The sequence below is a fragment of the Triturus cristatus genome, chromosome 2_1 (genome assembly GCF_964204655.1).
Source record: "Triturus cristatus chromosome 2_1, aTriCri1.1, whole genome shotgun sequence".
In the NCBI taxonomy this organism is placed as follows: Eukaryota; Metazoa; Chordata; class Amphibia; order Caudata; family Salamandridae; genus Triturus; species Triturus cristatus.
Window position 1 is genome coordinate 784454212 of NC_140581.1, and position 14312 is coordinate 784468523.

The following is a 14312-nucleotide window of genomic DNA, read 5'->3' on the forward strand; positions in this document are numbered from 1 at the left end:
AAGGAAAATGCAACATTTTACCCACTTTTTAAGGCGCTCGGCATGAGTATTATGAGTTAAGCAGATCTTTTTCTTAAAAAATTCGGTCACCCCAAGTTCTTTAAGAGGATTAGGCTGAAAGTTCTCCTAGCTGCCGCTAAAGTATGGTCTCAGGTGAGGTTAATGCTACAAATACCCTACTATAATGACAAAGCACCCATCTGGGATTCCCCAGGCACCCCGGACTGCTTAGCTGATGCACTCGCAGTTCCCCTCCAAACATCTGGGATACTAAAGTGTGGGCTACTTATTGTGGAAAATGAGCTGATCTCATGGCAGTGCCTTTTGGTGGTTTTGGATAACTCGGTATCAAAGTTTAAATACTACCAGATTTCGAGCTGGATAAAATCAACAGGGAAGGAGATTGAAGGGAATTGGGATCTGGTGAATAAGATCTGCTCGAGGTCTACAGTACGGAAAGAAGCACATGCTATTCTTTTGGTTGTAGGGTTATTTGTAGAGGCAGCCTGCAACTACAAGACCCTTAATACCAACTTGTTGATCCCAGCTTAGACAGTTAAGGGATATTTCTGTACAGTCCTTTTATTTCTGAAGCAACACACCAGAGCCTCTTGTCTTTCTCCACATGTCTAATCACCAGCTCATCAGCAAACTTTTGTCTGTACATATTCTGGTCATGATGTTGTGTGAACTTGATATTTCCTCTTCGAAATTCCATAATACAAGCGACAAGAAGCAACTAGCATAGCCTGTGGTTCCCACGCTATGAAGATGAGACTGTCACTAGGTGAGTCCTTCCTTTATCTGATTTTTCATGCAGAACTACGTAGCCACAAGGAGTTACCAAAATGCTATGACAAAGACTGTGTAAGAGTGATGGTGACAGAACCCCTATAATCTTATTCCAGGAAATATTTTGGTAAAAAAAATGGTTAGGGTAATACCCCATAAGGCCAGGATTATTTTTTTTATTTCTCTATTTATAAGGACTGTACAAACCTAGTGGTCTCTTTGATCCAGAATGTTAATATCAAGCTTAATTTGTCTCGGGTATACAGCAAAGACCAAAGATAATCAAGAGAAGAGCCAACATCAACACCTGATGTTTTTTAATAGAACGGTTTTATGACTTCATGAAACTCATACGTGAAATTTTGCTTGCAACATCTTCTAGCAAAAGATTTCCAGATTGATGCGTATGATCATTTGACTCGTTTCCAATAGAAGAGAGACCACAGTATAACAAGGAGAGCTTTTAACTTGTTCTGTAGGTATGCAGTAAATGGTATTTGGTGTCTTTCCCTTGAAGATAGGCAGGAATTTTACCTTAATCGCACCTCCATATCAGACAGGTTAATTTAAAGGTGAACTTTTTTAACAGTGCTAGCATTTTTGTGGGTTTTAATCCTGTAGAAACCCTCTAATTTAGCAAGATTTACTGTTGTCTTGCTGCTAATTGTTTTATCATGCTGCTAATTAGCTGAATTTGTGAAGGACAACCCAGACAGACATTTGAAAGGTCTAGCTCAGGGTAGATAAGCAAGCTGAGAAAGGTATATGATACAATTTTCCAAATTCCAAAATTTAGTTTATCATTCCAATTTTTTTTAAAGCAAAAGCTGTTAAAAGTCTTAAAGCACTGGATATTAGGGGCACAAGTTTTTTCCCCAGCATTTTGTGACAAGCAGAAGTACCCAAGTACTTCCCTTTTAGTTCCATTGACCTTTAGGCTGCTGTTTTTCATCTACATGGCCATTTCAATCCTGTAGGGCAGTGAAATGGCCGTGTGATCTATTAGCACTCAGCTTAATCTGTGAGCCTTCATCATAAGAATGAAATTGTACAACTTCTTCTGTGATGATTTTGAATATCATTTTAATAAAGATATTAAACAAAGCGTTGAGTGTAGACACCCATGAGGACCCCATATCACCACTTTGACTTTGGTGGAGTGTCAGTGGTCTATTTTGATACACTGTGTCTGTTCTGAATTTTTTTTTTTTACATTTCTTTTTATTGGCATTTCAAGTGATAAGTGCAGTTCCTCTGCCTTGTAAGGCAGTACAACAATAACAAAACATAAACCAATCTGTGATCAACCTTATAACGAAGAACTTAATAATAATCGTCTCATCAGTATCATCAATTACATTTGCAGCAATATAAAATCCTAATTACAATAATATCGTCTCTATTCAGTCTGTGAGCTATTAATAGCCAGTTGTTGCATATAGTGACGTAAAGTTTCCTATATGTCTCTTGGCCTAGACGTTGCTGGCAGTTCATTGCAGTACACCATGTCCTTGCTCCAGTTCTCAGTTTTTGGGGCCGCAACACTCTCCCAATGTAGAGTGACTCGGAGCTTGGCCATCAATAGTGCAATGCACACGACCTTACCCAGCGTCCCTTTTAATTGAGGTACGTGACACAACAAGCAAATTGAGGGCGTACATTGCAACGTAATCTCAGTCATTTCCTGTATGTGTTTCAGTACACCCTCCCAGAACAGCAGCACTCTTCTACGCTCCCAAGCTAGATGCTAGATGTAAAAAGTCAGCGTCAGGCTGGCTGCAACGCTTACAATTACTTGTTTCCCTGAGGCCACATTTGTGTAATTTAATGGGGGGATGATAGGTCTGATGTATATACTTAAAATGTACAATGCGCAAGTTGCCATTGGGCGTGAGGGCGCTAGTCAGCTTGCAAAGATGCTCCCATTCTGTTTCCAGTAGTGGTGGGATTAGTCTATCATTCCAGCGGGCCAGACTTTTACGCGGTTTGGGGACCCTTTCATCCAGCACTTCTCTATATAGTTTTGTTACTAGTTTACGCCTTGAAGGTGCAACCAGCAGCAATTGTAAAGCTCGCAATGTTGGGGGTTCAGCTGGATATGTGTGGTAGTGGGCTTTGACAGCCTGTCTTAGTCTATGTATGGTGAAGTTGAACAGTAGCGAGGGGTTGGAAATGTAATTCAGGTCTTCCGCTGTGAGAAAGTGTCCATCTGGATAGATATCTTGCATGGTTTCAATGCCCACCTCTCTTAGCGCCCTCAGTGGGCCCTCTTCTCGTGCCACTGATAATGCCGCATGATGCGCAAGGGGCAGTGCCGGTGCTTAAATAGGTAGCTTGTTGGACATATTGCCTATAGCCTGCCATGCTGCCATTGTCGTGTCCAGTGTGTTAATTTCTGTGTTTGGCATGCCTCTGTGTGTGTGTGAGAGCACCGGATAGAGGAATTGGGTGTGTGTCACTGTTTTCTACTGCAACATATGGAGTGTACGCATGCGGTTGGAACCAAAAATATGCATACTGTACTTGGGCACATAAATATTATATAAAGGGACCTGGCGCACTGAAGCCTCCTTATGCATAATCTAGCGTTAGTGTGGCCCAGCTCACATTGGTCTGTTCCCCCCCCCCATATTAAGCGGATGAGAGAAGACCGTACCTCCTTGGAGAACTGTTGCGTCAGCTTGATTGGGCTATTGCAAAATAAGTATAAAAAGCGTGGAAGTATAACCATTTTGATGACTGCAATGCGATCAGTCAGGGAGAGTGGCAGCTTGTTCCATCTATCTACCTGTTGTTCCAAGGAAGTGCATGCAATGCCATAGTTTTCCCTTATTACTATTTCAGGCTCACGATGTACCCAGACAGCCAAGTATTTTACCGGGTCTGTGGTCCACACCAAGGGGTAGTCAATGCTCGGGGGGGATCATTTTAGCCGTGAGGGGTATCACTATCGATGTATTCCAATTAATTTGGAAACCAGAGAATAGTCCGAATCTGATATATTCCCTCAACAGCTCCGCCAGATACCATCTCGGTTCGCTTATAAAATAACACCATGACGTCTGCGTAAAGTGATATACCAACCGGCTGATGTAGGAAATTAAGTGCCGATTCTCTGTGACGCTGACGAATAATGCAAGCCAGCGGTTCTAGCGCCAGCGCGAACAGTAAGGGTGATAACGGGCACCCCTGACGAGTGCCTCTATGTATCGAAAATGTTTGTGACGTCAAGCCCCCGACATGCTCCAGTGCTGATGAGTCAGTATATAAAAGCCGTACCCAGCCAAGGAACAATGGTGGAAATCCCATGTGTTGCAGTATGTAGAACATGTAACTCCACTCTATGGAGTCAAACGCCTTTGCCGCGTCACGCACGACCGTAGCGGCGGGCAACTCGGGGTCTAAGACATGGAACATGGCGAAGATGGTTCTTAAATTGAGGGACGTAGATCCTTCCGGAATAAAACCTGATTGGTCCAGGAGGACCAAGCTAGGCATTAGGGGCTGCAGTCTGGTAGCCAGTATCTTTGCCAAGATCTAGGCATCCAGATTGATTAGTGACAGCGGTCGATAAGATTTGCACATGTCCGGGGCTTTGTCCTTTATTAATAGCGTGATGATTAGTGCTTGGCGGAGAGATGGTGGTAACACACCAGACTCATGTGCCTCTGCATACATCTCCAGTAGGTGAGGCGTGACTAATTCAATATCTTTTTTATAAAATTCAGCTGTAAGCCCGTCTGGCCTTGGCGCTTTTTGGTTGGGCAGTTCGCGAATTGCCGCTTTTATATCTGCTTCGTCTAGTGGTTGGTTTAGATATTCATGATGGTTGTCTGCCAGCCATGCACATGCTATATCAGATAAATAGACTTTTAGTTCTAGGTCAGCTGCAGCTCCCCGTGATGTATATAAATCTGAGTAGAATCCATGGAATTGATCCACTATTGCCATAGGGGCATAGTGTTCCGTCCCCTGATGAGCTGTGATTTTAGTTATCTGGTGGTGGTCTTCTCGGAATTTGATTTTGGTAGCCAGGTTATGGCCTGGGCGTCCTCCCTCACCATACCCTCACGCCACATGTCTACGTGCCATGTAGCGGATCTCAGATTCCGCCAAATAGTTATATTCTAATAGTAATTTGTGAATACGGGTTAAAGTTTCGGGACAGGGTGCGGTTTTCTATTGGCGTTCTAAAGCTGTTTGTTTTAGTTTGGCCTGTTCGAGTTGACCCCGGATATCGTTTAAAATGCCAGCCGTTGTACTGATGCAGACTCCTCTTATGGTCACCTTAAAAGCCTCCCACAATGTAGATTCACTCTCTACTGTGCCTGTGTTAAGAGCAAAGTATTGTTCTATGGCCTTTCGTATAGTGGAATTGTGGATGGGATCTAAAAGGGCCTGTGCGCGAAGTCGCCACACATAGGCTCCTATGGACATTGGATGTAAACCTGAGTGTGTAAGCAGCACTGGATTGTGATCCGACAGTGAGCGCGGGAGTATAGTGACATCCGCAACCCAATCATTCGCCCTCTTGCTAAGGAGCCAGTAGTCCAATCAGGACCAGCTATTATGTGCAGGTGTAGCGTGCGTTCCCTCTCTCGCTATGCTATTTCTTAGCCTCCATACGTCTACGAGACCGAATTCAATCATTGATACTATGGGCAACTTTGGGTGTGTGTAGACCTTGCAGGCTTGATTTATCTAGTTGAGGGTCTAGATATATGTTGAGATCTCCTCCCCACACAATAGCCGCCTCAGGCCACTCTTGCATAATGCTGTACAGTCGTGTAAAGGTTTCTGGCTCATCTACTATGGGTCCATATACATTGATAAAAGTGACAAGGGAGACTCCCAGTTTACCGTGTACCATGGCACAGTGCCCTTCCTTGTCTGTGTATGCTTAGTTAGGTGTAAAGGGAAGGCCACGTTTAAGTAGAATAACCACCCCACTGACATATGAGGAATACGATGAAACCAATTTGTACCCTGCGTATGTAAGAGCAATTTTAGTCTCGGAGGTCGTGGTCAAATGCGTCTCCTGGAGAAGAGTGATCTGAATGTCATGACGATCTAAATAGGCAAACCCCTGTCTCATTTTTTGGGGGGTATTGAGCCCTCAGAAATTTCACGTCAGACAGTTATATTTTTCACCAATATTCAGACTGAAACATCATTCCTGCTGGTTTCAATATCTTGCTGCAATAATCAAAGAGTACAATCAACTTGAGTCTCGGGTGGCCTGTCGGTGCGATCACATTAACAAACCCCAACTCGGAACAAGCCCATCCCCCCCTCCCCCGCCCACTTTAGCAGACCCCAATTGCCAAAGCCATCCCTAATTAAATATAAGAACCCCCCAGTCCCACCCACCAAACACACCCATAAAGAAACAATAGTGTGTTGTGGTGCAGACAAGGTGGCAGGAGCTGCCAGCCGGGAACCCCAGTGACAATGTCACCCGGGGGGTCGCTTGAAAGAAGTAATACTATCGACACCACCTGCTAAATTCAGTGACGAAACAATGCGTTGTCCACATAACAAGCCTCATCGCTATTTATACTACTGCACTCTGTGTGTATGCACCGTGCCCACAGTGTCATTTTTAAACTGTAAATCAAACCATAATTTCGTGGTGGGCACTTATCTGTGTCCATGTAGAGCGTTGCCGAAGATATCCAATGGACAGTGATCCAGTACTGTTTACAGTTCAGGAGAAGCTTATATTATTCAACTTCTGAGGTATTCCCTTGTTCTTCCTGTTCACCTCTTGGTGATCTCCTGCGCGGAGCCTGGGAGCCCTTTAGTTGTAAGAATTTGAGTACTTCTTTGGGATCATTATATACCATACTTTTCCCCCCATCTGTTACTCGGAGACAGGCCGGGTATATCATTGCGTATGGAATGTTCTGGTCTCGTAGCTTCTTTTTAACAGCCACAGACTTTTTCCGCGCCTCCTGGACCTGTTGTGTGAAGTCTGGATAAATGGAAATGGTCATCTCCTCGTGCGTGAGGCTTCCCAATTCTCTGGCCTTTCGGAGTGCCGCGTCGCGATCTCTGTAGTTCAATAGCTTTGCTATGATCGGGCGTGGCCTTGCCCCCGCCAGAGGCGGTGGAGCAAGCGATCTGTGTGCCCTCTCAATAATGAAAACATCTGAAAGTGTCTTTGCTGAACAGTGTCACCAGCAAGTTCTCGATGTAGCGCTCCATATTGCCCAAATTCATTGACTCTGTTATGCCCATAAATCGTAGGTTATTTTGGCTGGCTCTCACCTCCAAGTCCTCTGACTTCGCTATTATAGCTGCAAACGTTTTTTCGGTTTTCTCCTGTTTTGTTTCTATTTGACGCTGTGCTTCCTCTGCGTCCGAAATCAGTCTCTCTGCCATATCTATCCACTCCGTGTGCCTTTCCAGTCTTTCAGACATACGGTCCACTCTATAGGTCAGAGTGTCAATATTCCCATCTATGTTAGTCAGCATTGCCTGAATCGTCGTATACATGGATTGAAAATCTACTGTGGTAGCGGAGCTTGTATCCTTCTTGGGCATCTGGGTTGAAGACTGCTCTGCCACGCTGTTGTCTGTCATCTTTTTTGCCTGCTCATAATGGAGTTTGGGCTGAGTCCTATCTGTTTTCCCCATTGTTGCAGCACTGCGGGTAGCTAAGCGTTGTACTGAGGCGTCGCGTCTTGTAGGTCAGGACCCTTCCACCACTTGTGTTGGCGTTGGCGGTGGCGCCCTGCAGCAGGACTTGTGTTAACTCAGTATAGTTTGCGTTTAATATTGTTGGAGTCCAGTGGGTGGTCGTCCAGTAACTGTGCGCCAGACAATCGACAATCACCCCAGGCACCTAGAGCTCAGCTACTACACCACAAGTTGCTTGCATTTCTATTATCGGGTCCTCCATGACGCGGGCGTTGGCACTTTCGCGCCTCGTGTTCTTCAATAGTTTACAGGCAGCATGCACAACCACAATTACCTCCAATGAGATATTCAATGTGGGCCCCGGCGAGGTGAAAGCAGGGACTAGGTGAGGGGAGGAGGGCGCCGATGGTCAGCTACGTGCTTCCTACCTCAGTCACCACACCACCCATGTGCCGTGCCACAGATCTTCAGTTGCTTGAAACAGATCACTCCTGGCAGTTACCCGCTGGTGACCTCAGCAAGGGTTATGTGTCGATGTGAGAGCCACTACCATGCGCTGTATAGCCCAGAGCAGCCACACCTTGTCTACAACCCCACTTGCAGTCTCTTTTGGAGGGATCTGCTAGTTAATGGAGCCCCTGAGCCTCTAATTGGTGCTCAGAGTCGGCGTATTGAGTATGGGCCCCCCAGCGCTGCCTGCAAGTGATCTGAAGGTCTCTTCACAGCTGGTGAGCTTATCTATTCACTACGAGCTGCAGGCGTCCCTCGTCCACGCCAGTCCAAGACCGCGCGCCAGGAAGCCCTCACCTTCGCCTCAGGGAGCAGCCAGCGCCCCGCGATCGCCGCTGCACCGCCGCTGGCAGATCCGCTTTTCCAAGGTGCAGCGCAGATCAGTCCTGCAGACTCGGCGACAGTGTTCATTCACTTTTTAGCACGTGTAGGGGAAAGAAGCACTCCCTCGGTCGCCTCGCCTCCACATCTCCAGCAGCGTCACAACGGGCTTGCAGGCCTTCGCACACGTGCTCTTCACAGGCCTCGTCCCGGCTCAGGCTCAACGGCTGATTTTGGTCGTTTCAGGGGCGATTTTGGCCACAGAAGTAGGTTCACCTGGTCGCCGCTATCTTCCGGTGCAGATAGTTAGGTGTCTCAGCACATGAAGCAGGCTGTGTACGCAGGATAGATTAAGGATACGTAAGCAACCGCAGAATCACTTACAAAGCGGCCATTTGCAGGCGTGGCTAACTCTGCCCCCCTCGTGTCTGTTCTGAAATTATTGCATCAAGCAAATTCCTTGCCATTTCTGACATGCTGGCTTTGGACCTCAAGCAGCAAGAGCCAAGGTCCACCATGTCAAATGCCACTGAGAGGTCCAGTAATGTAAGCATGGTTACACTATATAATCTGACGCTACCAGGACGTCCTGTAGAAGTGATACCAAAACCTCTTTTTCCATGTTGGTGGAAGCTGGACTTGTGACTTGCTGCTGATGGATTTAGAAATAGACTTCAAACTGAGCTGCCACAATACTTTCTGTGACCCTGGAGATGCGTGGTAACTTGACAATAGGGCAATCGTTTTGCAGAACTTCAGAATCAAAGCATATCATTTTATTGAATATTTAATACATACTTTTTACAACTAGGTGATACCAACCCTAGCTGCAAAGATTGGTTTACTATCTTCATGGCATAAGGAGCCAGAGTGGTGATCATATGATTGTCTGCCAGTGCTGGAAGGGCACTGTGCTCATAGTAGGGATGAGGCAGCATTTCAGTTTTCTGCATTTCTGTTTTGCTGAATGTAATCGATGTATACATTCAATAAGAATATTTCCTCTTTCTGTTATGACCTGTCATCCTTTCTCTTAGGGAAAACTGTATGTCCTTGATTTTGTAAATAAAAAGGGCACTGAATTTTTTTGGCCTTTTGATTGAAGATGTAAGTAAGGCAGTCCTTTCTGTTGATAATTTGCAGTTCAATCCTTCTACTCATATGTTTTTTTTTCATAAAATAAAGGCTGATTTAATTTTCAAATGGTCAGCTTGTCATTCCGCCCTACCCCCCCACCATTTCAAGAACAGAAAGAATAAAGGTAAACTAAGGAGGGAAAGACTTTCTACCCCCTTAAAAAAAAAAAGCCTCAGCTGACCCCAGCGATCTCAAAAATTATCATCCGATCTGCCTGCTCCCATACCCAGCCAAAGTACTTGAGAAAGCCATCAACCTGCAGCTCACCATATTCCTGGAATAAAACCACCTACCGGACCCCTCACAATCAGGATTCTGTGCCAACCCCAACAATGAGACCATGCTGATTGCAGCCACAGATGGCATCAGAACACTCCTCAACCATGGAGAACTTGTGGCCCCTATCCTCCTTGACCTCTCTGTGGCGTTCAACACTGTGGCGTTCAACACCTTCATCAACAGACTCCACAACATAGGCATACGGCAAGAGCATACAGCAAGACGCCTTCATGTGGATCGCCTCCTTCCTTACAGGATGCACACAGACCATCCGACTGCCTCCCTTCACCTCCGTATCCAAAGACATCAAACATGGCGTACCACTAATATCATCCCTCAGCCCCACCCTGTTCACTGAGGAGCCCTCCAACGCCAAAACCAGCTTCTGCAATGCCATGGCCAACGTAGTGAAATGGATGAGAAACAAATGCCTCCAACTCAACTCTGACAAAACTGAAGTACTGATCTTCTGAAAGACCACCATTGCATGGGACCACAGCTGTTGGCCTGCAGACCTTGGACCTACACCCACATCGAGGGACCATGCACGCAACCTCAGCATCATCCTCGACAGCCAACTGGCCATGAAACGATAAGTCAACGCGGTCGCCTCCTCCTGATTCCACACACTTTGCATGCTCTGCAGAATCTTCAGATGGATTCCAACCAACACCAGAAAGACTGTCAGTCAGGCCCTCATCACCAGCCGTCTCAATTATGGCAATACCCTCTACAGCCAGACTCATCCTGGTCCTCTCCAAAAGAACCCAGATCGCCCCCCACCTGAGAGACCTCCACTGGCTCACCATCCAAAAGAAATGCCAGTTCAAGATCCTCACGCACATCTACAAAGCCCTCCATGACCTAAGACCTTCCTACATCAACCATCGACTGAACATCCACCAGCCCTATAGACACCTGTGCTCCTCTTTATTCACCCTAACACACACCCTACATCTGTTGGAGCTGCAGCAGTGGCTGCATCTTCTCCTACATCACAGCCAAGACCTGGATCCATCTTCCCCTCCAGCTTTGTACAGCCCCCTCGCTGGAAGATTTCAGAAAGAGACTCAAGACCTGGCTCTTTGATGGAGACACAGCACCCAGATACCTGTAGGGGTAACAGTGCTGCGCTATACAAATGCTGTTTGGTTGATTGATTGCCTCCTTTGGGTCTACTTTATTATATACCACTCACATGATGTAAACTAAATTGTGAAAAAATGTTGGTAGACATTAATTAATTATGGAGGCTGTCCTTAGCTTTTGCTAATTCTTGTTCTGTATTTCTGAGAATTCCATTTATGTCTGGAGGTAGATGTGGCTTGTTGACTTTTACTCACAGCTTTTAGTTTCATTTGTACAAGAACTTGGTTGAACCTCCTAAAAGGGGTGAACTTAAGATACTAAGCTTCAAGACTCCAGCCAAGATGAGGTTACGACCCTGTCCTTTTATATGTGATAGGGCATTAGTTAAAAATGACAAGTTGTAGGCATCCATATGTTCCACAAATAGACTCTCCAATGGCCTCAACGTAAGAAACTGTCAAAATATTACAGTCTCCTGTGATCAAGAGTTTCGAAGCATTTATAGCTGGTGAATCTAAAAGTTGTGTAAGTGGTCTGTACAAGTGTATTTAACAATCTCTGTCTGGCATGCCCCATTTTAGACATCATCCTAATATGTTGGAAATAAGATCTTCCTGGTATGGTTCACATGATTCAAGGATAAAGGTCTGATGTGACATTAGTCTTTGGAGCTCCTCCTGTATTGACGTAGAACCAGCTTGGTGTTTTTCAGGATTGGCATGGGATATTACCAATACGTCTTTGCCCACATGATAAACCCAGCCACCAGAAAATATCTTACTGTCTTGAAAGCAATTCTTTTGGGCACTCCATCCAGGAACACAGTCATGTACCAAATAAATGTCACTCTTGGTTGTCAGAGATCAGGTAATGAAAATGATCACCTTCTATGTACCTATACTTCGCCTTCCCTGACTTTGGAATGGAGAAGCTGCAACGTGCACTGTCACTGCACAGCTGAATATGGAAAAGCACAATCAGGTCTGTAGTGAGTAGAGACCCTAACTGTGCCACATGGGCCACTTGGTATGGTGATAACGTAGAAAAGACCAGATATTCAGCCTCCCTAGCTACAAATGCCAGTAAAAGCGAATTGTTTATATGCACGCATACTGTTTATTTTTTTATATATGTTTTTTAAGATTTGCATGGTTTTCACACAATGATACAGTAGCAAAAAGCAAGGCATATCGGGCACCGCAGAATTGAAAGAAGGTACAGTTTTGACAGAGCCAAGTATCTACACATAAACATAATCCTTTTTCAAATGTCAGCTTGCCAGAACACCTACAACAATTTGAGGAGGGAAAGAAGAGAGATAAAAAAAATGTATGGGAAGAAATGGTATAAACACTAGAGTAGTGATGAGGAAACATGTATTGAATTATTTGCTATACCTTACAATACCACACAACACCTGTTGCAAAGTGTGCAGGCAGCCAAGCTCGGTCAACAAATGTGAGCATGTCTGTATGCCAATGCTACTGGCGATTAAAACTAACGTGTTTATCTGCAAAGCTTGCAAGCAGTAGCCGTGCAATGATTACTATGTAAATAACGCCACATAATGGAAGATGCGCTACTAAAAGCTCTGTTTTGAACAGTCTAGTCCTTCAACCTTCTCTTCTGTTGCATGTGTCTAAGAAATACTGGTACAATCAGCAAACATTCTGCAAGTGTCGGTGCCTAAATGCAGAGTCAATGGCAAAACGTGGTTTGCTTTAACAGCCATTTGGCCCGTAAGTTGTTCTCAAAGCTCCTCTGTCTCTTTGTGTGTTGCTGCTGCTAAGGCCCTCACTTCACATTGCTCACAATCTCTGAGTGGTCCTGCAACAGAAGCTGTAAAGCCCCCTGGGATTGTAAGGTGGTAGTCATGCAGGCAGGGACATTTTCCCCCAGGACTCCAGCAATCGAAAGCAGCTGACATTCAAACAAAACATCATGCACAGAATGAGGAATAACACACGGAATCAGAAAGGTTTGCTCCAATTCCTGGTTATTCCCCATCTCAAATGTACCCTCAGTGTCGTACTCGCAAATGGACGGAATGCCCCCCCCCAGCCCCCCCCCCTCCCCCGGAGATACTGTTGATATCTTGGGGGTGATGGGCGGGTCTGAATTCCTGGCCCCATTTACGACAGACTCATAATGAGGGCCCAGATATGCATTCAAGTGAAAAATCGAAAGTACAACATATTGTGAGTGAAATGAGCACGTGACCTGCTTCCCATGCCAGCCCCATATATACTTCCCTGTTTCTGAAGCTTCCATTCACTCCTATACTACTGTCCCTCGATGCTATTCAGCTACTGTGCAAACGGACGTGCTCAGCATGAACTTCCAGGGCAGTACTGCAGTCGTGGTACTCTGTGGTGACAGTGACCTGGGGCAGCATTACAGTTTAACATTTTGTAGATTTTCATGTTTTGTATGGTTGTTGTAAAATATGCTGAATTTTATTCTTGGCGAAAACGAATGTCCTTGTGACTGTACTGAGCCAGCTCCAAACAAGCTGAGCAAAACTGTAACATGATTCTGAGTAAAGAAAGGGTGGATGAAGGTCAGTGTTGATGAGATAACACAACTAAAGTAACTGTAAATCAATTTTATGTAACAGCTCTTTCCATAATCTAATCAAAGGCGCTGCCCTGCGTGCATTTGTTTACTTGTTGCTCTTAACAGCCAAGGAAAGGTCTTTCAGAATCTGATTTACAGTAAAAGTTACTTAGCGTCTTTTTTTTCATCCTAGGTTATTCCAACAAAAGACAGGATTGAAGGACTCCTTGCATTCAAAGAGAAGCGGCCTCCAAGATACAAGGGGGAATAAGGACGGACGCCTGCCTTTGAAATTCCAGCCAGTACAAAGATATTGTTTGTTAGGAGGCGCTCTGCTTCAGTTTGCCTCAGCGCCTGCAGTTTCATAATCACCAAACTTATAAAACAAGCATTACCCCATCCGGAATGTGCCCATACATGCACCTGACTCCTGCGTATACATGTTGCATTGTTCCATGCTGCGTCATGAAGGGAGCTTTGTGTACGTGCTAGGTCACGGGTTCACAGTAAGCTGGTTCATTTTTATTTATTTTTGAAATGCATCCGACTCTGTTTCACTCAAACAACCTATTTTAACACAAGGCCTATAAAGGAACGTTGAATGTCTGTCTGATGTACCTGTTGAACAAGATAATTGTATACCAAAAGGAAAAGGGATATTAAACCAAGTACAAAATGACTTTTTGTGCATACTTGTTCTCTGTGTTTATTTTGTCTTTCCCTCTCTGGAGGAGGCTACTATAATAACATAGAACGCTGTTTGATAAGATAGTTGAAATTTGGGATCTGTGAAGATGATTAAGGGAAAACAAATGTAATAGGTAATTTATTGTTGTATCATTGTGGATTTACCCCGTGTAGGTGGTGGTCCCTGGGGCAATATTGAACCTCGGTGGGGGGGTGGGGGGGGGGCTGTGTTCCCACTCTCACCTTCATTATCAAACAATAAATGCCCCCGGGACCTGGCCTACCCAGGGCGGATGATG

At 45.1% G+C, this 14312-nt stretch overlaps 1 protein-coding gene across 1 annotated transcript in view; it reads left to right on the plus strand.

Moving 5' to 3' along the window:
- Window positions 1-14005, plus strand: part of AUH (AU RNA binding methylglutaconyl-CoA hydratase) — a 536927-nt gene extending 522922 nt beyond the window's left edge. Inside the window, exon 10 of the mRNA XM_085632723.1 lies at window positions 13520-14005. Within this exon, the coding sequence (XP_085488849.1) occupies window positions 13520-13597 (78 nt within the window). The 3' untranslated portion in view covers window positions 13598-14005. The remainder of the gene's footprint in view (window positions 1-13519) is intronic.
- Window positions 14006-14312: the final 307 nt, after the last annotated feature.